The sequence below is a fragment of the Plectropomus leopardus genome, chromosome 22 (genome assembly GCF_026936395.1).
Source record: "Plectropomus leopardus strain MGB_pleo_1.0 chromosome 22, ASM2693639v1, whole genome shotgun sequence".
NCBI classification, from domain to species: Eukaryota; Metazoa; Chordata; class Actinopteri; order Perciformes; family Serranidae; genus Plectropomus; species Plectropomus leopardus.
In genome coordinates, this window is record NC_142197.1 from 12,061,988 (window position 1) to 12,086,623 (window position 24,636).

The window sequence follows — 24,636 nt, forward strand, 5'->3', positions numbered from 1 at the left end:
CTCCTAAGTTAGGCCAAATTTTGGCAAGTGATAAACTGGTATGGCCTTTTTCATGGGCGTCCCCTGAACTTTTAACTCAAGATTTCTGAAAATGAAAACAGGTTTTTATGGGTACCCATGGGAGTCCCCTTTCTAGACATGCTCGCTTTTTGCAAATCTCATGAAATTTTTCGGCAAAAAATCAAGATGTTTTTCTCAGGCAGTAAAAACGTGTTCTTTTCACCAACTGTATCGGAATATTTCTGCATACAAGGGTCCTTAAACCTCACTGTAAAAGAAGACTTATTATGACCTCTAGGATAATCACAGCCTTATGAAACTTTACAACCACAAACTAGATAACTGGAGCATTTAGATGATGCATGGCTTTTATAGGTACACTGACAATAAGGGGGATTCTCAGCAGTTTCCAGAAGAGAAGCGCCCGTCATCCAATTGCTATACAATGCAATTCTTGGAAAAATCTAAAGTAAAAGTCAAAAGTATTACTTAACCAAATCACAGCACAGATTTCTCTAAAATATTCTTTAGGCTTCTTTAGTTGACAAACAGTGCTGTGCTGTGCATTTCAAAGTTATCTTCAGTTTTCCAACTTTCAGATAATGTATACCACTTGCATTTGGCATAAAGTATTGACCTACCATCTCCCCCTCAAGATCACCTGCTCCCTCAGAAAAAAAAGATAAAGATAAAAAAGGGTCTATGTTAGGGAGGGGGGTGGGAGAGGTTAAACACACTAATTATCACCTCACCAAGATGGTTTCAACACATTCTGATCAAGGTAATGCATTTGCTTGTAACCCATTCCCTTTATAATGACTACCTGTCCATCCCCCCACCTTGGATTAGTATAGATAAGTCATAATCTGTGGATAGCCCCAGGTCAATATCCTTATAAACACATTTATAATCTGATACACAGAGTCCAATCAATCCAGAGGAACATACACACATCCTCGTCGCTTTGTGTCAGACAACCCTGAACTGCAACACCAATATGGCCTCCTGTGTTTTAACAACATTTCACTGCAAGTCTTTTTCTATATAATGACATACTGGCTTTGACAACACTCACACTTAAAAACATTGCGTAGAAAGAAAAGGTACCAATTAGTCGAAATTTATCCAAGCACTAAGGCCAATGTTATCCTGATTTTGGATTTTATAAAGCACATTTAAAGGCTTATGTGTAAAAATATGCAGTAAATAGCATTTACGGTTGTGGTCTAGACATGTCTTGTTTTCCTTCTGGTCCATTTGGGCCTCTATCCCTGCCTGACCCTGGATCAAAATATCCCAACCTCACCAGCCCCTTTCTAAGTATAGAAAACAAACATGATGGGGAATCATAAACAGCACTATGTCAAACAATGTGGTGTCGACCATGCTTAAACATTTCCCCTTTGGAGACAGAAATTGTTGATTTGGTAAATGGGAGGCAAAGGCTTTTTCCAAAGCAGTTCTTTATCTGAGATGTCTTTGAGCAAAGGAAGGGATAGAAAAGCCCACAATATCCCTTTATCAACAAGTAATGCAGTAAATTTAAAGCATCCAGTATTGACAGGCTTTACACTTTGTGTCATCCGCATGCACAATCAAATTCAACACGACCACAACTGTCCACGTAGGCCAGTTTAGACTATTTACATCCGAGAATACAATACTCTGACCACCTGATGACACCTCCAGCTTCAAGTAATCCTTTTAAAGGGAAGGTACTGAGCTTCTGGTTGGACTAGGCTGAAATAACAGAAAAGGCAGCAAATCAAATAATCCCAGAGGCACTGGGAGAGGGTTTGGTTATTGACACCATGCAGAATTTTCAGTTATCAATGACACTAACCAGAGAAGAAGACTATCAAAGACTGAACATAAGAAGCAAAGTAAAGCCAAGACATCTGCCTGAAAGACACTAATAGTCTGTAACCCCCCAAAAAGCCAGCGGGGAAGAGGAACATAAAACGTGCGGGTAGAATAAGGTCAGCTAACAGAGCACAGGGATGAAGCACAGAGAGAAAATGAGCACGAGAAGATGATACACAGAGTGGTTAAGGAATAGAGCAAAAAAGAAACATGGAAAGAGTAATTCCAAATGAGAGGCAGAGAGACAGTGATGTAGAGATAATGAGAGAAAAGAGTTCAGCCTGGTGAATGCTGATCTAGCCTTGCAGGCAGATCTGTGGATGTGAATGACATCATTGCTGTGGACTGCAGGCCGATGATGATGATGAGGATGAGGATGATTGGGCCTGAGTGTGTGCAGACACATAAACGGGCAAAACCTGTTTCTGGCTTTGACTTCTCTGAGAAAATGTTTGCTTATATAGTAAACCATTAAGAGTCAATCCAGATTTCCATGTGACTGACAGGTCAATATAAGCAAGAGATTTTTCATTGGAAAATTCCACAAACGTATTCTTAGGCCCCGATCAGACAGAGCACATTTTGGGCTGCTTTTTGCAATTGTTTTTAATGAGAATGAAGCGTTTTGCTTGTGGCTTTTGTCTTGCTGAGCTCCTCATTAGCTCTATGTGCTTTGGGTTTGTGCAGCAGCGCCCTGAACACCTCTTGTTAAAAAAAAACTTCAGACCTCAGAGTAGAAAAGTGTCTGACGTCATTGATGTTTTTGTTCAGTCAAACAGCAGGGTTGTGGTGACCATGACAACAAGTAGTAGCATACGTGGTTTGTGTTAAACTGGCGTAAGCTTGCTTTTAATGTCACCCTAAGCAAGCTGCAAGACATATCTGAACAAATTGTAGCCTCAGCAACTTTTGGAGATTTTATGAACCGTAATCAGGCTTGACGATTCACAGCAGATTGTCAAACTGTCTCTGACTCATCCTAAAATAAGCCTTGAAACAGCTGCATCTAGACGAAGCTCCAGGACTAGCTCATGGCACTTCCTGTGATTTCTCCTCTTTCTGAGGGTCTCATGTTCCTACATGAATCTCTACTATCCTGTTTTCAACGCAATATATGGAAACAGCCTCCTATCGTCAATGGATAATCTGTACATTTTTCATCCAGATTTTAGTGTACAGATCTGTGAGTTTACTTTACAGCAAAATAGAGGTTAAGCTAAGGAGAGGTAATTATATATAAAAAGATGCAGCAAGCTGCAAAAAGTGCTCTGTCTGATCAAGGCAGGTTTCAACAACAAAGGCAGTGTGATGCACCTTGCATTTCACAACTTGCAAAACACACTGTCTTATTGGGGCCTTATGCAGTTTTGTTCTTAAGAGCTCTTTCTTTGTAAAATGGTAAAAATTAGACTGAAGAGTTGACAGAAAAGCAACCGAATTAGATGCAGCATTATATAAAACTGTGTCATCAGTATAAAGATGCATCAACATGTCAGAAATATGACAGGGGACATTATCAACATAAATAAAAACAGGAGCCAAGTAAACAGCCGTGTGGAGCACCTTTGTTGATAAGATGCGACTTATAAGACAGCACCTCATGTTAAGGTTTCCACAATGCAAACCTTCTGAACTGAAAAGCCTTGCTGCATATCTACATAAAGTGAGGTTCTTGCTTTCTGCACAGAATTATTTTTTTGCATTGGACGGTATTGTGGCCTTGGATAGACAGATACCATGGTATGAGAAGGGTCTTTTTTTAGGGGTGGATGATGTTAATTTATCAAAATTAGCTGTTTTAAATGGCAGAAGAAACACTATAACCTTCACAGAAAGTAACCCGTTCAAGATCACATCTTTTTTTAGTGATAAAGAACTCTAAGGCAGTGATCTCTCTTTCGTTTTCTCTCCCTTACACACAGATTGTAGCGACAATGTACAATCAAAGGCCTTGCAGATGAAAGGCAGGAAATATAGCAGCTGTTCTCAGAGTGTGAGCAATGGGTAGACTTCCTCCGTAAAAAGAGATTCAAGTGTAGAAAAGACAGCAAATATTCTTTACCTACAAAAGATGGAAAGAAAAAAGGCTTACTAACTCAAGACAGTGGGCTAGATTTTGTAACAAGGACAACAGAAAGCAGCCTTGTACATTTAAAAAACAATAATGAAAGAGACAACAAAGTCAATACTAACATTACACCAACAACAAAGCTGTTCCTTCTTCTGCCTCCTAAAATGGGCTCAATGCCCACTCTCTGGTTTTCAAAGACAGCCTGAGGAAAAATTAATTTTGCATGTCTAAGTGTGACTATGAGTGGTCTGTTCATTTGCTGTCTCTGCCAGCATACACCTCTATCAATACATGTGGACTGTTTCTTTTAAAGTCCTCGTCTTTATGTAAATGTGGCCTGTGTTTCTGCATTAAACTTTTTATGCATTAGTGCACTGCACTGAGCCAAGCAGGATTACCGTGTGACCTCTGCTACACTCAGCGGGCTGAAAACAGAGGCAGCCAGTGTAGCACAGCAACCATCCCAACACAGCAGGCAGAGCGAGTGATAGGCACTGTGTTGCTGTGAGAGTGTGATTTAATGAGTTCAACACCAAACAAACACCGTCACTGCAGCCGTCACCAGCCAACCCCACTGACCCACTCTTCTACGCTCTCCATCTCCAACACTCGCTCTCATACTGAGGCATTAACGTCTTCCCCAGGCTGTTTACTTTCTGTTATTGCTCATTAAGTCCAAGTCTCTCTGCTCAATTTTAATGCAGATTTGGAGCCTGACTGAGCCATTTCAGCCATCAGAAACCTCCTCACACCCCAGCTCATTGACTCAGTACTTAGATAATCCTGTGAACACATGGTGAGCTAAAAGGGGACGAAAAATGAGAATGAATCAGTCAAGAAGCCAAGTTTAATGACAGCTCCCTTTCATCCAGACTATAGATGGCTCAATACAACTTTTTAATTTACAATGATGATAGTACGACTATAATTATCTTCCATATTTCAGATGTTTCTTTCTTTTTTTTTTACATCTACTGAGCTGTTACTAATCAACATGCAGCTTGCTTGTTGCTCGAGTTCTCTAATAAAATGAGATGCACTGTCGATATGAGTTAAGCAAGAAGTCCCTTAGGGCTACATCAAAGTGAAAACAAACAACATAAGTCAATCACTTCGATAAAATTAGCTAACTATATTTGACAAAATTCTGAAAAGGAGCACTGTGGCAGAAAAATATTATAGCAACAGCAGCCTAGATACAGGGTTCCCACACATTTTTACCAATGACTTTCAAAACTTTTCCATAATATTTCACATTTCTGCCAGTAGAGCAGACCAGCACATATAAGCACTTTGCAAATGTGAAGGGCGTGCCTCTTTTTGGGGGATAGAAAACCAAAGATCAATCAGTGGTCACACAGCACAGCACTAGATTTTAAATACAACATACTACATGTAATGTTAGAGATGTTTTGGGAATTTTATGAATATCATTTAAACTGCCAGAACAATGTTTATTCAAAACTATTCCAAAACATTCTGTTAATTCCAAACTATTTCCAGGCCTGAAAAACAGTTTTTCGAATGTTGTAACTTTTCTAGAAATTTCATGTTTGTGGGAACCCTGTAGATACTACTTTTCACAAGTTTATCATAAATGAGGACGTTTAATTTTGGACATGGCTGAGAGGTAGCTAATAATCAAGCCAGCTTGACAGAACTCAAAGGTCACAGATGTTGGTTTAGGGTGCTTTACATGTGCGGTAGAACAGAGGTGCAACAGTGATAAGGAGTTTAAATGTGTTTGCTTGACTAATTTGGAAACTGCGGCCTCCTCCACTGTGCAGGGTGTACGCTAATGAAATGCATACAGCCAGTTATTCAAGCTCCCAAATCTGATTTAGACAAGCTGTGCAAGGACCGTGACTCCTCAGCCTTGTTCCTTCCTTGTCAGTGTTTGGCCTGGCTGTTCTCAGCTCCAGCGTGAGGTGGCGAGGGCATCCTGGCTGGTTTAGACTGCCTTGGCTGTCTCTGATCACTGAAAATAGGTATATTTGTATCATACTAACATAGCTTGTGGTGATACCAGCTGCTCTCACTTTCTATTTTTCCTGGCATGATCTCACCAGAGATAGGAGAGATCTACCCTTTACTAAGTACATCTGGGGAACTAAGGGCTTAATAACCAGTACTACAGTATACTTGTAAACAGATTAAGCACATGTTATTATTCCATCTCATAGCAAAACAAATGAATTTGCCACAGAATGTGATGTAATCCCCCGGCCAGAAAAGTCGTGATAAAGCTCACTTTTACTAGGACTTACAGGTCCAGTGTATAAGATTTAGGGGGATTTAGTAGCATCTAGCAGTGAGGATTGCAGATTGCAACCAGCTGAAATATCTCCCAATAAGATTTCCTTCAGCGTTCATTGTTCACGAGGTTTTTTTTAGTGGGAGCTGAATTATCCACAGAGATCTCTTCCTTTCCAAAACAAATGGAACAGGTATTTTAAACTGGTAAAAACACTTAATAAAGCAGTTTCACATTGCAAATGAGGGTTTTACCAACGCTATTTGGCTTGTCAGAGATGCGCCACTAGCTCAGCACCTGTGATACTGCTAACATACGTGACAAACTTTAACTCTGAACAAAACAGCCCTGTTCCTCTGTCATCATGTTTGTTCTTCTGCCAGCCACTGCTGCCTCACGAGTTATCTTGGGGAATGAAGTAAAGCAGTTAAATTAACTGAAAGATTTAGATCAGATGGTCAAATTTTGAATTACTTATGATCATAGTCATAAAGCTTTGGCCAATATTGAAAACTGCACCACAGCACACGTTATGCACTTGAGCTCAGTTTGTTAACAATTACCCCAAAACTAATAGGGCATAAAGGCCTACAGCATGAGTAAAAAGGCTGCCATTCTGCTGATACAATTTTCTCCCAACCACTTTGACAGGTTATAGTATGTTTTGTTGCTGTTCTGTTTATGGGGTAACTAACACTTCTGTGAGCAATATGGAAAAAAAGCAGGTCAGCTCACAGCCCGCTTGCTCTGACGCTGTAAAGGTTTAAATTCTGATGGAGCACTTGACGCCAGCGTGTGCGGTCTGTGCAAAAGAAAACCTTCCAGCATGTTTTACATATCAATGGACGCATGGCCCCAAAGGCCTGACTCACAGAAATCCACATGTAAATGTCTGGTAGCTGTTAAGTGCTGCACTCGCTGCATGGTGGTTAGAAGTAAATTAACTCAGAATACCTCAGTTTCATTTCTGCTTTGAAAATCAAAAGGTTAGCATCTAGAATTTAAACACATTTCCCATAAAATAAGCCAAAGGATTACATCTACTACTGTAATTATAAGTTACTTTGCAGTAAACAAAAAAGCCCACATAAAACAAGTAGTCTCGTATGTATGTTCAACATACTGTACTCACTTTCACAAGTGTGAATAATAGCATGTATTCTCAGATAGAGATGTGTAAACAGAGGCATACAATCTAGCCTGAAGCTTAAACACCTTGCGATAAACATTTTCAACTAAAATTAAAGTAACAGCTTTGAAAATATACATAAATGTAAAAGCTGCCTTTGCAATCCACAATTTGCATGTTCAGTGGAAAAAATACAAAGACCTACTTTTTATAAAATGTACGTTGAAAAAAACCCAGAATCAAACAAAAAAACAAAACTCGATGCTCAACACTTAACCCAAAATATTGCAATTTAGTTTCCATTAAATACAGGTCTGACTATACTGTTAGCTGATGGTTACCTCCCTGTGTGAGAGCTGGAGCAGCACAGTACTGCACAGGCTAAGTTCTTTGTCTTCTCTGGTGAGAGATGAGAGCCCACCCACTGCAATCAAACGTGAATCCCTCAGCTGCTCCTCCTCTCAGCCCTTCACTAAATCAACAGTCTATTTACAGCAATAGCACAGAGACTCTATGTGCATGCACGCGCCTGAGCCTGCGTGCATGCACACACAAACGAAATTATCATTAATGATCACAAAACTGAGCCAGGGCAGGAGAAACAATGGCCTGAATCTGAAGCAACCATCTAATGAGCAAAATCTACTGAGAGACAAGATCTGCTGTCTGTTGTAAAGATAAAAAACCCTGAATTTCAACACTGACATGTTGAGAAAGCTGCCAACAAACCTGAATTTCAGTGTAGTGAGAGACAGACACGCTGACTAATTTTATCAACTTGATACAGACAAGATGCACAGAAGGAGATTACAAGCTAGAGTCAAGTGTGGGGTGTGGACATTGTAGGTTGCACTTTTTTGATGAGGCATCTTTTCATTCGACATTTTTAGACAACTGGGCTCAGTGTCACAGGCCCATATGCCAATGTATGAACAAACATGTCACTTTCCTATCGTCACTACTTCAATTTTCCCCATTAAAGCAGCAGTGCACGTGAGCAGCAGAGGCAGAGGCAGGCTGAGCTCCCCAGCGCCAGAGAAAAAAAAATCATGTGAAACAAAGAGAGGAACTTCAGTCCATCTGTTTTTCTAAGGGAACTCAGCCATGCGTGCAGGAAGCGTCACTGTTTGCACTGCGGGATTAACAGTGAGGGCCTCAAATCTCTTAACTGTCAGAGATGCCTTGCTCCTGGACCCCCAAAAAGGGACTGTCAATCAAGCCCCCCCCCACCCAAATAGAGGGGGCCTCACATACAATTTACTAAGTTACCTTATGTTCACTCAAGAAGAAATAAAGAGCAGGAGCATAGTTGGGGCTGGATGATGTACCATGATTATACCTGCATGGATGCAGAGAAAGGCGTATGTACACTCAATCACAAAAAGGGAGATGTAGAAATAGAAAAGTATAAAAAGAAAGAAAGAGATAACTAGGACAAAGAGGAGGAGAAGAATGCTTTTATCCTGCAATTACACTGTTTTTTTAAATGAATTTCCACATGAACAAAGCCCAAGAGCCGCAACACATAAATATTAAGGCATGCACTATATTTGACTGTAAACAAGACAAAACTATTTGAATCTAGGGATTATATTATCAGCCTTCCCAGGAGCACGAATATCTCAGTTAAGCCCTCCTACAGGGTTCCTACACATTTTCATGGACAAAAATTCAAAAATGTTTTCATTCCTTTTCAAGGACCCATGATAAAACTTCCATGACCACTCACAACATATATCACTAACAGAACTACATAGTACTCTACTCTAAATGTTAAGTATCTTTTGACAGTTAAACAGCAACATTCTCTAATATCTACAAGTAACACTGGCTTTCCCACAAATTCATTTACTTGTGGCGGCCTGCCACAATTATAACATCTGCCGCCATAAACACATTTTCTGTTTTTGGACCTGGGCTGTCCATTAGGAGCACCGTGGACATATAATTGCAATTATTATTTATCGCACCACACTGTCGGAGCACAGAGCACACTCTGGGCACAGACGGAGCAGCAGAAAATCAGACGCATGGAAAGTGAAACTTAGCCGTTCATTGTGCTGGGTCTTAAAGTCTGCAATCAATCGCAGCAGCGGCTCATCTCGTCTATCAATCTAAACAGTTCTGAATGGATCAAGGGATCAATTATTCACCCTGGGACTCACAAACTGTTGCAGAGGAAAAACAAAACTCATGGAGCGCCACACCTGTGCTGTACTCACACACCCACATAAACCTTAACATTTAGAGAGTGGACACAGAATGATACAAAGCAAACACATCATTAGCTACTGCCACACATACACTCTAATTCTGTGGGAAACACTGCAGTAGCTGGTTATATTCACTTCAAATACTTCAATACTTTAAATACTTAATTCTTCAAACTATGGAAAAGGTCAAGAGCTAGACTGCATACATCAATGGAGAGACAAAATGCAGGAAGAAAAAGTAGAAACTTGAGTAATGCAAAAACCTCCCGCATCAACAAATATTAGAGCTCCTTTAGGTCAACAACCACAGAAAATGAATTCTGCGTTATATTATGTATACATTAGGTTATATATAGAAGATTACTGTAACAATTCATTTTATTACATGCAATAAAATATAATTGCTTATCCAAAACTTTTGAGAATTTTACTGATTCCATGACATTCCAGGTCTGGAATATGTGACTGTGAAATTCGTTTTTTTCCAGCTCATAATTCTCATAATTCAATACCAAGCCACAACCTCTGAGGTTGAAAAATGAAGCCAATGCAGAAGTGCAAAAATTGCAGTCCACTGAATGCTCACTTGAGGCTGGCTCCAAAACAGAGTAGATCCCCACTGACACCCACATGTTTAATATTGGGGCCAGTTGAGTGGCAGGCTGTCTGCCGATATTGTCCTTGGCTTCCAGTCAGGTCCTTCCCTCCAACCTCTTGTCCAAATAAGGTCACTTCTGGCTCTAAAATACCAAGATGGCGACAGCCAAATTGCCAAACTCAACACTTCCAAACAGCAGTTTACAAACCAGTGGGTAACATCACAGTAGCTATGTCCATTATTTGCACAGTCTACGTTCCATATCATCACTGGCTGATCATGTAAAGCAGGTGGCCTAGTCAGTGTTTGAGCTTCTTACTACAGATTATATATTAACCTGGAGCCACAATAAACATGCTACAAAGTGATAACAGGGCTTTAGGGTTAACTGTGTGGCTAACACCTACTAAGGCAGGGCAAAGTAGAGGAAAAAACATGGCCCATCATCAGACATACTCTCAGTTCCCTTTAAAACACTGTGTTATTTGATTGTGAATAAATTGCCACATCTGTTTTGTATTGTTCCTGTGCTTTTAACCCAACAGTGTATGCCATTTTTGGATGGTACTGTGGCTTGCAAGGTTTCTGTAAACCCCTTAGCTTCTTTGTATCTACTGCTGTTAAGTTATTTCTATTACATCATAACAACAAAGCATTCTGTTCATTTATGCAACTCTATCACCAGACCAGAGCTTTCCTCATTCTCTTCCCATCATGCTCCTATTCATTCAATCAACCTCTCAGTCAGGAACAGGCAGAAAAAAACTGCTGGCTCCTTTGCTACAGTAAACTGCGTCTAGTTGGTTCAGCCCCGCAATAATAGTGCTGGGTGCAGATTAGCTGCCTGTGACTGTGTGACATGGTCTGACACAGCAGCGGGAGGTGGAGGTCACAGGGGCTTCTGTAAACGGGAAACACAAAAGACTTCACTGCTGATGCTGTCCGGATGTCATGTTGCAAGGGCACAATGGGGCCGAAACACCAAGCGGAGTGCGGATAAAGCTCAGGATTGGTGTTTCACTTGGGGAGGATGGAGGGATGTGGTGGGGTAGGGAGTGGGGGGCATTAAAATATAAAAAAAAAAAGGGAGGAGGTGGTCACTACCCCTAGAAGCCTACCCCCTGATTGTGGACAACTGAATAAATCAGGATTACTGAAAGCCAAGTTCTGCCTTTCCAAAGAAAAATGGATTCTTGAAGAAACATGAAGCACAAACACAACAATCAACATACCTGGATCATACAGCTAATTTGGGTTAAAATAATGAGGCCCATATAAACTTGTAAATACACCAGGCATCATGATGGATGCTGGGGCCGATGAAACGTGCAGCATCCCTCCCAACAACTCTCCACAGTCGCTGATACAATTCATCAGTGGCCATGCTTCACCGAACTGCTATCCAATCACTTTTAGACCTTCCGGCAGCAATTGAAAGGTTGAAAAGTACAGCTGAGACACAGTTTTGTTTTCATAAAAATGTCTGATGTAATGAGATTTTGCATATGAACATATATACACCTCAAGGCTTTGGACACATGTCATTGTAGAGATAAACACTTCATCAGGACCAAGTGCAGTTTCAAACAGCGGGACAGAGCAACGTTTACTGATCTGAGGAAAAAGTCTCAAACAGCTACTTGACGCTACAAGCACATTTTTTTTGCAGGGTACTTATAGATTTTTACTTATTAAATTTCATGTCAAACAAATTGTGCAGTGTGATTGTTTAACTATGTAAAACACATACAGAATCCAGAAGTCCGTTTTCCACTGCCTGTTCAAGGTGGGAATATTGCGTCGTTACGCCACTTCGCTGTTCTGCATGTTAGGTGCAATCGCAGAATGGGGGGGACAGCGTTGTCTCGCTTTTAAGCTGCCACTGGCAGTAGTAACAGTGTCCAAATGGTGTTTGTGTAAACAGGACAGTCAGCAGGACAGGATCACCGGCAGGACAGGTGTGATGTTTTGACAATGCTATGCATGCAACCCAACGCAGGAAATTTAAAAAGCAACTAGTAGCAGTTAGCGGCTTACATAAAGAAGAGCAGTGGCCGAAAAAAAAGCAATGAGAGGGTTAGCTCTTAAACCTCCAGGCAGAAGACAAGATCAACCAGCATATAACAGGGATGGTATACTATTTTTATTGCCATTGTTATTGTTTATAAAGCACTGCCGACATGTATGTTATACGTCACACGAGAGGCCGACACTGTTAAACATCACACCCCGCGCCTCTTTGATTCCACAATGCCGAAATGCTATTTAAAAATCACACACTGGAGTGGCATGATGTTTGTTTGTGTATAAAAGGAGGCATAAAGAGGGGATTTATAAAGGACTTAGTGGCAGCCCTATGGTGTGATCTCTGTGTAAACAGGGCTACATTTTTTTTAACCAGTCTAAATTAAAATTAACTTCAGTTGAATATAAAATATTTGTATTTAATTATCAAGTTCTGTTAGATGACAAGTATGAGGTGCTTCATGATAAATAACTGCCTTTTGATTAAAAACACACATTTGTACAAACATGTCTTCTTCCTCTTCAGGTCATTCTCGACTATTATAAACAGTTGCAAAGACAATTCCACACATTTCCTTTCCTGTCCCATTCTCTACATTAAAATCCATAGGCCAGACATAACAAGAGCTTGTATTCAAAATAGGCTTTAGTCCTTTGTAATCTACCTGCGCTCAAATTCCAGCAGCTTACTGCTTGAAAGCATTTGTAAAGCGAGTCAAACGATGAATACGTGCAAATAATAGCACAACTACCTACAAAGCGTGTGCAGTCAACCCCGCACAACAAGCTGAATGTAAAGCTCTTTGAAATGACAAACTCTTAGGGTCTTGTTCAAGAACACCGTGTTCCAGAGTCAAAGCAACATGTCCCGAAGCAAAACAGAAGAGCCGGTGGGCAAAAGTTATGCAGGTCATTGGAAGTAACTCTTATTCGAGGTTTGGGACTACAGTCAGGCCAATAAATATGTTGTCTTTTGCCACTCAGGGCTATATGTTTGTAAAGGAGGGGTGTGAAAGAGTAAAGGATACACAGAAAAATCCAGTTTAAAGTCAGTGTAAACCAACACTTAATGCCTTCTCCGTGACTATATGTCATTAGATAGTACAAAGAGTTCAAGCTACTGGCATGCAAACACAAAGACCGAATGCTTGGTGCTGAAAGCAGGCTGCCATCCATCGGCCTGGCTTAGGACAAAGCTTAAACCCAGTGATACGGCATGCTGAGGTCATTCTGACATTCATTTTCATGAATTCCCTAATGGCCCACGCTCTAGATTCTCAGCTCTCCGGTGGCTGCAGCAAATTAATGCGCGAGGGCTCTCAGTGTCAGCCCATAAGAAAGAAGCTGCTCCTGTCTAAAAGGCGGTGTGAGTTTCGGGTTTTGGTTACACCAGGGGGAGACGCAGGCATAGGGAGCACAGAGAGGAGGTTGTTACTGCTAGTTTTGCTCTGGGGACACGAACAGAAGGAAGGAACTGTTTCCCATACCAGTAACCTGGAGCCCTCCCTACTTTAACCCAGAATGTGCTATGTGAGACAGTAATTCTCAGTTCTGCAGATCTGCATTTAAACACACACGACTGTCTTCCGCAACATTTGCTGACCACTCTCTCACCCCCCCATAAAAACATAAGTCATTGTATGGAATTGAGCAGGTGGTCGTTGATACAGCAAGCCTGCTCTTGCCTGTCAGTCAAGTTGCTCAAGAAGGACAGGGTGGGGGGTGGGAGGGTTGCTGATATCCCCCAAACTCCTGGTCTGCCTGCTTCACCAGTCTGTCATGGCTGCCACAGCCTAGACATTAGTCGAGTGGGGGGGGGGGGGGCTAAACTTGCTCAAACAGGCACTGTTGCTTGCTAGCAGATGTAATAAAATGCCTTAGGCAACAGGCCAAAACAACAAGAAAAATGTATCTATCTCAGTTTGAAATGTATAGGCCACTGATATTTTTATATTTTAATGTGATGGTACGAGCAGGGCTCGTACAGACAGGGTCAAGTTAAATTCAAGGAGTTTCAAGCACGTTTTCAAGCACTCATTGTTATTTAAGTATGTCATTGTTTTCTCCACAAACATTGGTTACAAGAGAATTTGTATAAATTTGCTCCACCATCCAGTTAAGCACACATGGCTGGTTATTTATTGCTAAATTACTGCTGCGTAGTGAGTGTTTTGCAGGCTAACGAAACATCCTGGTGCAGATTATTTACTGGTGTTTACCAACCCTTTGCCTCTCTGAGCTAACCCCTGCTTACTGGAAAACAATTGCAAGCATGACCTTTATTGGCGATCTAGTTTGAAACATTTATCTAATACATTTCATAAAATAATGTATTTTTCTGTTCTCCTAAATTATATTCAAGTACTGTTTCAAGTTTAAAAATTACCGATTCTCAAGGTATTCCAGTACTTTAATTTCTGAGTGTCACATTCAAGTACTTCAAGCACTTAAAGCACCTTGTATGCGTCCTGTATGAGGCAGGATGTCTTGTGAAATATAGAATCAGTATTGCATAAGTCAGATATGTTAACAATTCTAGCAATTTTTCAATGTACTCAAAAGAATCAAGCTGCTGAAACTATCAAACTTTTCATTTTTCGTCCCCATAGACAATGCAAACTATAATATGCGGTATAGAGTATAAATTTTTGCAAGAATATAGCACGAACAGCGGAGCGGTCAAAAACACGTCTTGTTACATGGCCGCCTTAACCGGAAGTTCAAACTTTTCATTTTTAAACATTTTGTTCACCCTGTTGGGACAACTTTCCCTTGTTTTTGGTTCATCTTGACCAGCTCTGCTCTAACCCCATATTTGACTAAGCTCTACAGCCATCCCATCAGCTGTTGTAAGTCCCTCCCTCTTGTGGTTTCCGGCTAGTAACAGGCTACCCAATCATTAAGCTGGTTTCCACTGTGCTGGGACAAAAACAAACTACTTGTTCATACAGTTCTTCTAGAACATTGCATGGACTGGAAATGTATTGTTCTGGGTTATTTTGGAGCTCCCTCGGTAAGCCCCTGAGTGAACAAATAAATCAGCAGCACAAAAGTAAACATGGTGACTTGAAAAGCAGAACACACTAGATGTTGCCTAAAAGTTCAAGCATTAGTCAGTGAAAATGACACCTGCTGTAGCACTTAACAAACAGCTGTCTCCTTCACTTCCAAAAAAAACAACAAATTGCAACCACTCCAAAATGATACAAGTTCAATATATTTGCCTGCAGACACTCAAGTACAGTGAGACACACAGATCAGGTGGCCATTTTGATGTTGAAATTAACCAGCAGACTAGCTAGCCAGCTCAGCAGCGTTACAAGGTAACATCTGAAGTGGCAGGAGCAATAACACAACCACAAAACCCTCAGTAAGGTTTCAAGCTGATAATAAGACCATGAATGCTGCAATAACGCCAACGTTTTCACGAGAGAACAAAAGACAGCAGCATTTTCAGTTAGCTTTACGTTATGTAAACAAGCTCCGTGTCAACGTGTAAAAAAGAGGCAGTTTGACAACAACAGGCTTGACAAAAACAACATATTGCCATAAGGTGTTTGAATAGTCTACCGCTGCCAGGTCTATTGGTGGTGCAACAAGATGTCACACATTCCTGGAAAATGAGAATAACGTTAACGTCTTTTCTGCAGTCGTTTTCAAACATACACAACAAGCTACACAGCTAACGCTAACGTTACAAATATGCAAGAGTTGGAAAAACGGCTTTCATAGAAAAATTAGCTAACACAGCTGTCCCGATACGCGACTGAAGCCTCGCAGGACAGAAATAGCTAACACTTGGCTTTGCTAGCAAAATGTTGTTTACACAAAAACATCAGTCATTCACAATGAAAGCTCCTTCTGCTTTGGGTTACCCACATAAACAAGCAGCATCAACAAATAGCTCATATCACATTTACACATACACGGGGACATAGCTGAGTAGACAGCGAATGAGACACTGTTGTTTATGTTCAGAAAGGATACAGTTTCACCACATCGGTATCCATTCGCCTTTTACCCGGACTTGGAGACGACATTTTTCCTATTTCCACCGCAGAACACCAGTAAGTAAACCGAAAGCTAGCCTCCGAAACGCTAGACAGTCTAGCAAACGGTACTATCCGAAAGTTAACATTTGCTTTCGGAAATGTTAACAGCAAAACGTCTTCACAGTCCAATGTCTCTCTGTCCTAATATGAGCTAACGTTAGACCTCTGCTGTTCACTGCCTCTCATCGGTCTGACCATGGTTCTGACAAGCTGGGATCCCTCCGCGGATCGCGTCATATATCTGCGACAAACGTCACCATTAATGGCAGTATTTGTAGTTTTTTTTTAGAACACCTTTGGTTTTGTGTGCAGGGGATTATTGTATAATTATTGAATAATTATTGTACTATTTTGTATTATTTCCTTATTCTGTCTCTTTTTCTGTAAACAACAATGTAAATAGGTTTACATATATTTATATGGTATGTATAGTTTATATATAGCTCTTGTTTTTATTTCAAGAAAATTCAGTTTATTTTAAACTGGGAGAGAGTCAATTATTTTTCAATATCTGATGAAGGGGCGGGATTTCATAAGTTTGCACCTGGTGCCACTCCTTTTTAGACTTATCTGTATGTTTGTAGATGATAACATGTTCATTCTTTCCTTTTTTTTTACATGTTCAAAATAAATTTCAAATCAAATTGCTTGTAAACATGCAATTTGACATGCAGTACAGAACTGTGCAAAAGTCATAGGCTGCCATATAAGTTGTTTTGTTTCAGTCCCACAAAAAAAGAATACAGATGTTGGAAGTATTCAGCTTCTTTACTTCACAAAAAGTACTAATACCACCCTGTGAAAATACTGTGTTACAAGTAAATGTCCTGCACCAAAAATGTTCCTTATGTATAAGTAAGAAAGTATAATTAAGAAAATGTACTCAAAGTATGAAAAGTAAAAGTACCTAATGCAATTTTTTAAAAAAAAAACAAAACAAAAAAGAACACAACCAAAACATTTAAAATTATTTAGAAAAATAGACAAAAACACCCCAAAACCCCACAATTAAAAAATAAAATAAAATAGAAAAAACACCTTAAACCTCAAAATTATTTAAAAAAGAAAAAACACCCCGAAACTGGATTTTTTTTTAAAGAAAAGCATCTAAAATTAAAAAAAACCCAACATTATAAAAAATATAAGAAACACCCAAAACCTAAACAAATAGAAAAGTTAGAATACCCCAAAAAAATATGGAAAAAAAGAAGCAAAAACATCCATAAAAAATAAATATATAAAAACAAACCTCATGATAGTAACAGTAGCAGAAATGTTGATCGATGAATCTTTCTGGGGACTTAAATCAGCTTATTTCTTTCTTCTTTCTGTTCAATTGCTAAATCAGAATTAAGTGAGGTTGAAATGCACATTAAACAAATAAGACCCAAGGAAGAGAATGTTTACAAGAGCACAGTAATGGCTATAATTATATCACTGCTCTAACGCCAGCCTCATACCTGCTTTGATAACAGCTATGTTTTTTTCCTAATGCATGATTAATAGACAAGACCGCCCTTCAATATAGTAAATATATAATAGTAATTTGTATAAAATGAATATTCTCGGGAACACAGTGTTTGTGTAACTGTCATCCCTCTAGACCAGCAAGTTATGTTTACAGGGACTTCTTTTGCAAAATCACAGTTGGCCAGGGGCCAGACGCAAAAGCCCTGCACAGGTCACGGTACACAGGGGCGCATAAGATTTCAGGACATTCAGGGCTTAGCATAAACCACTGGCAAGAATCTTCCTTTGCGCTTTTGATAAACAAGCTCTCTTTTGATCCTTTTTGTGCACCCTGGAACCTGATGTTCAAAGTGCAAAAATATTTCTCATTGTGAATTAAGCTAATTTTGAAAGTGGCTGGGGGGCCCACCCAGCACCCTGTGGTGGGCCAAATTAGGCCCCTGGCCAGTCCATTGCTACTGCTCTAAACCAGAGTTAAGATTTTGTGCAAGCAATGGGTAAAAAAAATATTTGCAATGCTGTATATAAATGCATTTTCCTTAAATTTACAATATTTTAATCTTATTCAATCTAATTAATCTTTTATCTTAAAAAATCAGGGGCCAACATGCAAAATGACACAAACTTTCAGAACAGCATTTTATTAAACCCTTGTAGGAAACTACGAAGATAAAAGCACATGCAAGATAGAGAGGACTGCATTCGCAGTGAGATGTCAAAGGAAGGCAAAAGGAAGTACAGGCATCCTGAAAACTAATTCCAAACAGGTTTGACGTTCATGGCACATGGTTCTACCTGCCTGCAGTGATCAGGATTGACAAAATGATAAACATTTTACTACTCCAAAAAAAAAACGATTGTTCTTTTCAAAGAGAACTCATGTCCATGTTGATTTTCAAGCACAACAGTACACACAGAAAATGACTTCCTCACAGTTTTTTTTCTTGCTAATCTGAGGTTAAAAATCGACCACTCCCTCATATGACTCAACATACATTGAAGGTAAACATTGCCTTTCCAGTGTCAAGCCATTTGGCCCGTTCCCATGGACTTCTCGTCTCTTGTATTCGACTGAAATTCAGACTACCATTATGTCATGTAGGACTACCGAAGCAGACTTCACATGAGGTTAGTAAATGCCTTTCTGTGGCCAATTAATACACCAAGATGTGTTCTATTACTTTTGACTACTTACGTATACACATGATACAAGGCCTACAGAGGCCCAAATATCTGCACACCCCAATTTTCATGAATCAGAATTCAAAGGTTTTAAAGCCACACTGGCATCCTTCACATATTTCACTGTTCACGGAAAAGACACTCATTCATTTGTCGAAAGACACACTCAGCTTCCTTTCCCTCCTGAAACACTTTGACTGTAAACACGACTTTTAGGGATGGCATACATTGATATGATATGACACTCCTGTCACTGGTACTGCGGACTCTGTACCACAGAAAAAAGAGGGCAGGTCAGTTCATCATTCAGTGTTGCGATGCTGTTTGGATGGAAACAGTCTACTGAGACGGAGAGGAGGATACCTGCCACTGACGGAATATAGCAAACACCCTTTTGGATTTGTCCCGGGGGCCCTGCAAAAAGAAGAAAGGTAAGATTTTTGTTTAAATTAAAAGCTCCATAACTAATTAGTAATAAAAAACAGAGTTCATAAGTGTTAACTTGCCTGTCCTGGGCTGCCTCCTGCTGCACTGGAGTTCTTCTTCATGGGCATGAGGAGGTCGAGGGCAGCCTTCCAGCCCTGCTGATGAAGCGCAGAGTCTCCATCCAAAAAGGGGGCTGTCCCTGGATCCACATTCTCCTTTCCGACAGAGATCCAGGGACACCACTCTCTGTGCTGAGCGAGGGGGTCAAATACATTCCTGTGCAGGAGCTCATCCTGAAAAAATAGACAGTATATATTATCATAACCAATCCAAAGTAAGCAAAGCAAACCCCTCTTTCAAATTTAACCAGGATTAGGATCTAGATTATCTTGCTTTAAACATGGTACGACATATTCGACCAAATACCTCCATATCATGATTGCAACAGCATTATGGACGTGACTATTGGTGCTTTCACAAAATATTTACACAATGAGATTTTTGACAAACAATCATCAGTAATGAGGGGATAGCGATTAAGTAAAGGCAAATAATAGAACTAGAACAGTCTGACCTCACTTCACTGCAATGCAGCCTGTAAAACAGGAAAATATTAAAAATCTAAGTGATATCTAGTCACAAATCACAATATCGATACAATACGGACACTTTGCTCAGCCCTAACAGAACAGTGACATTTAGGCTTTTGTATAAATGTTTAGTGTTAACCTCCAGTGGTATGACTTTTTGTTGGTAATCGTCACCTTAGAATCATTTTTGCCTCTTCTACCTGTGTATAATCATCATCATCATCATTTGTTGATGCCACCTATACCCCTTTCACACCGAGGGCTTTTCAGCGTTCCTGCAGCTTAAAGTAAGTCAATTTTGAGGCTTTTTAAGACTTTTTAATGCCACTCAAACTAAATTTGAGACCAAATTTCTCATAACCAAAATTGAAGAACTGTTTTATTTTGCCAAAATGTTTAGTGTAACCTACAACCTGACGTTTTTTGCCCAGTGAAAAAGTGATTATAGTATTATAGATAAGTTATGGATCGCTGAGTATAATAAAATTCAAAAAACAACGTGAACGATGAGCAATAACGTTAGTTCTTACAGGACCACCAACTGATGAGAGGCACAGGCGTTTGGGAGGGTGATACAGGCTGGCAGCTCCATCACCCCCGGCGTTGTCCCCCTGTCCTTTACCACGAGTTGCAGCCCTTTTGCCCCTGGGCAAAGGACTCTGCAGCTCTTCACTGGGGCTTGGTGAGTCTCTGCTACGGGCACGCAAAGACGCAGGAGAGGCTCCTTCACCCTGTAACACACCAGACCATGGTAAGAAAGAAGTTTGGTAAATTTGCCATTTTATCAGAAGATTTGAGTAATCGTGCTTAAAATGTATGCGCATAGATAGTGCCTAGATATTAAATGATCTGCCTTTGTTTGCTTAAATCTTGCCTGGTCAGAGCGGGTGGAGTCCTGGCTCCTCAGCTTCATGCGACATGGAGTTGCGGGGGTGGATGAGGCAGAAGCAGGCTGGTCCCCCTGGCCCTCATGTGTGGCTGCTGAGGCAGGAGCTGTTGTTTGAGCAGGGGTGCCTGCTGGGTTTGGTGAGACGTCTCCATCACCTCCTGTTCCCTCCATCTGGTGGAAGTTCCACAAGCCCACCTTGCGCATACAGTACGAGCAGGTGAGGATGGGCAGGTTGATGGCGTGCAGAGCTGGGCTAAGAGAGAGAAATCCATGGCTCAGACATCTCCATCAGGTGGAGGAGTGCTAACAATGTTTGTCATTTGTCTGTCAATGACCTCGCCTGGACTTTTATTGTATTTGCTTCCATGCAGCTGGAGGATTTGTTTGACATCGGAAATTAGCTTTGATGTGCGCTTACTCAAATTTATGGAAATATATATAGATGTAATGTACTGTGTGAGTGTGATGTGTCTTAAAAAGTTATACACAGCTTAAGGGGAGTTTCACCTTACCTTGCAGCCCAGCCACAGAGAGAAACAATGCATGCAGCCACCTGCACAGCCAAAGGTTCAGAGCACGGAGAAGTTCCCTTTCTTTTTTGTTCGTCCTCGATCAGCTGCAGAATAACACTGATAACATCCTCAGTCAAAGACTGCAAAGAAACAAAGGACAGTAATTACACTCTATGTATTGTCTAATGAATACATTGACAGGTAAAGCGCACATTTTTCCGCAATTAATTTGACTGCCCTTGCCATAATCTCCTGCAAGCATTCTTCTAGACCCTTTCTGTAATATTAACAGTGTTTTAAATGCTTAAGAGTGTAATCTGTCAGGATCCAAAAGACTCTTCTTCTGCCTCACCATGGACTTCAGCTGCTCCGGCTTCATGGCGGGCAGCTGCTGTGCAAGTAGACAGGTGCGCTGGAAACGCTCTAAGAAGGCAGCGAGGAGTGTTGATGGTTCAGAGGCTGGAACCAGCCAGAACCGCTCTGAAATGACATCAACATTTACCTTGACCATCATGTGGATAACTCAAGGTTAACTCAGCTGAAATTACACGGTCATGTTAGAGATCATTTTTTATTAATGCGTGCATGAAGTGCAGAGTGCTCGCTCCTACCGGGGCATGGAAAGTCAGGCCAGGGGCAAAACTTCTCATGCTGCGTCTGAAGCTGCCTTGAAATCTCTGCAATGCGGGTTCCATCTATTAGAGAAAGAAAGGAAAGTTGCTTGACCTTTAATTTTTTGCAGACTGGAATCATCATCCTAACTTTGCCAAAATACAGTGTGCCCTTGTCTTTTTTTGTAATGTAACTTAAAGTTTTTCTCACATTTTTCAAAGTCTAAAGTTGGTTGTAGTGATGCACAGAGGAAAGCCTGGCAGCTGGAGCACTTGAGCATATCGCGGCCGATGTTGATCCAGCCATATCGGGCGCACATCAGAGGGGACAGCGTGCGGGGTTTGCCTGCCCATTTCAAACAGTGCGCTGCTAAGGAAAATTTCACTTGGACGCAAAACAAGTGTTCTCACATTCGTTATTACTCAGTAGATAGCTGCACATTTTTCACATGGATCATAAAAGTTTCATCGTATGTGACATTAGGCTTCGGTGGTATCTATTTTTTCAAACCTTCCTGATATTTTACCAGGTATATCAAAGCATTATACCTTCTGGATTTCTGAACACCTAATACCTTAATTTCACCCAAGTCTATACGAAATATTAAAAACATCAGAAAAAAAGCTAAACAAGCGCTGTCTTTATTGGTGATCACACGGTTGCATAATGCAAGAAAAACACTGGATGCCTCATACTGGGTGAAAAGGTCAAACTGTCAAAAGGATATTGAATAAGATTCCACTCTAGAGAAAAAGGCTTCTTTGTTCGTTGCTTCACAAGGTGCTTGAATGTCGCTTTTTACTTCCAGAACTTTAAAATTTCCTTGTCCGCTGAAATCAATAGAGGTTAAAACAGATCTTCAATTTCCACATGCTTGCTTTTTATCTGAATGATTTTTTAAAAAAAACACGCAATTTCTTGAATGTATGTGTACTTTTCATTGCATGATTTATATTTCGCCTATTGCAGTGCTAGAGTGCGCTTATTACACTCAACCAACATCAAGAAAGGCAGTATGCAATAAATGCAAAGTGTCAGTATGGGAGAAACTTTTACTTTGTAAAACCTCACAGAGTGATTTTTAATCATTAATTTCCTTATTTAAACTTTCACCGAACTTTATCTTAAAAGAAAGGTTGCAAGGAATTTGCTGTATATGATGTTGGAAGTTTAAATTTTGATTAAATATTTACGAGAGGCATTTAGACGAAGTTTTGTGTTGGAGTTTGTTATATCCCTAATTCTAAATTTCTAAAGAAATATTTTCATTTTTAATGTATATGCAAATTGGTTCAAATATCAGATATCGGTCTCATTAACTACTTATAATCGATATCGGCATTGGCCCAGAAAAAAAGTAAAATCTGTCACCCTGTTACTATTATTATTATTATTATTATTATTATTATTATTATTATTATTATTACTGTTGTTATTGAGGAGTTAACTGGTAAAAATATTAAGAAATTGGGCAGCAAACTAGCAGTAACATGCAACATTTCGTCTGAATGAAACTTACGATATTATTATTATTATTATAATTGTTGTTGTAGTTTTTAAGGTAGTAATTGGTAGGGATAGAAATATTGAGAAATTAGGCCGTAAACTCGCAGTAACACGCAACATTTCATCTGAATAGGACTTGCGTAACAAGGACAAAAAAAGAAAAGCAGCTCCATTCATATTTTCTGTTTCCTATGTTATTGCACAGTATAAAATCAAACCTCATATATTAAACCTGATCTTGATGTTCAATACTCCAGCAATGAATAGCAAACTAATAGAGCACCATATCACAGTAAAACTTTGGGTCCCCACCCCCCTTATCTGTCGCGTGCACGACAGCGATAGCAAAGTAGCTACCACAACAGACCTGCTCGAGAGATGGACAAATCAACAAAGCAACAATAACTATGCTGTGAAAATACTGCTTCCTGGCATACAAGCTCCCAAATCTGCGGAGACTTGTCTCTTGTCAAATTACGCTGAGTAAAGGCGGCTAAAGTAGCAGAGCTCCCAAAGCTAAGTGGCTAACCAAATTAGCTAATGTCAACTTGCTCTTCGGCCCCTTTAACTCAAACAAAGAGCGCGCGATTGTTCAAAAACTGCACCTGCTGGATCCTGTGTCTGCTGGTGACACTCCAGCATTGAGGAGCTCACGGACTTTCTCTGGAGATGCAAAAGAAGACTTTTGTTGATTAGTGTTGCCGAGACGATCCCCACGACTGCCGCCGAGAGTCGCCATGATCGGCTCTGTGGTCCCCTGGAAAATAAGACCTGAAAGCAATCGTTCCGCTTTGAAAGACCCCAACCACAGCACATGACTGACGTCTTTGAACCGGCCAGACTGCTTCACCACCGAGATATTTTGAATTTTGCAAATATGTGGCACGACATACATAGACACAACGATCAGAATGCCCTTTATAAGTATTTATGAAGAAGGCTATGAATGATTTATAACAACAGAAAAACAGACATGATATTAAACTTTAATAAGAGAAGGTTCAATTATGACGTTTTTGGCAGGGTTTTTATTTGGTGGGGGGTACCTTATTTTAAGCAGGATTCGGTTTAATACTTTTTTTCTTTCAAGCGGAATAAGTTACCTAATTTAACCCTTTGAAACCTGGGAAGACATCAGTTTTCTGGTGCTGCATTCAGGTGCCTCTCACATATATGTAAACATTTGAAACCCGAGTAATTTGGTTACTTTTTAGTTTGAAAACATTACTTAAAAGGCAATGAGC

General features: G+C 40.2%; 2 protein-coding genes across 2 annotated transcripts in view; both read right to left on the bottom strand.

Moving 5' to 3' along the window:
- Positions 1 to 16,418, bottom strand: part of ube2h (ubiquitin-conjugating enzyme E2H (UBC8 homolog, yeast)) — a 32,809-nt gene extending 16,391 nt beyond the window's left edge. Inside the window, exon 1 of the mRNA XM_042511155.2 lies at positions 16,141 to 16,418. Coding sequence (XP_042367089.1) covers positions 16,141 to 16,193 — 53 coding nt within the window. The 5' untranslated portion in view covers positions 16,194 to 16,418. The remainder of the gene's footprint in view (positions 1 to 16,140) is intronic.
- A 1,882-nt stretch (positions 16,419 to 18,300) lies between these two features.
- zc3hc1 (zinc finger, C3HC-type containing 1) lies at positions 18,301 to 24,193 on the bottom strand. Its single transcript, XM_042511292.2, has 10 exons — positions 23,998 to 24,193; positions 22,614 to 22,716; positions 22,097 to 22,247; positions 21,886 to 21,969; positions 21,627 to 21,754; positions 21,275 to 21,414; positions 20,748 to 21,015; positions 20,404 to 20,604; positions 19,364 to 19,576; positions 18,301 to 19,271 (listed from the first exon to the last, which is right to left on the bottom strand). The coding sequence occupies exons 1-10, from the start codon at positions 24,129 to 24,131 to the stop codon at positions 19,197 to 19,199; spliced, it is 1,497 nt and encodes a 498-aa protein (XP_042367226.1). The 5' UTR covers positions 24,132 to 24,193; the 3' UTR covers positions 18,301 to 19,196.
- Positions 24,194 to 24,636: the final 443 nt, after the last annotated feature.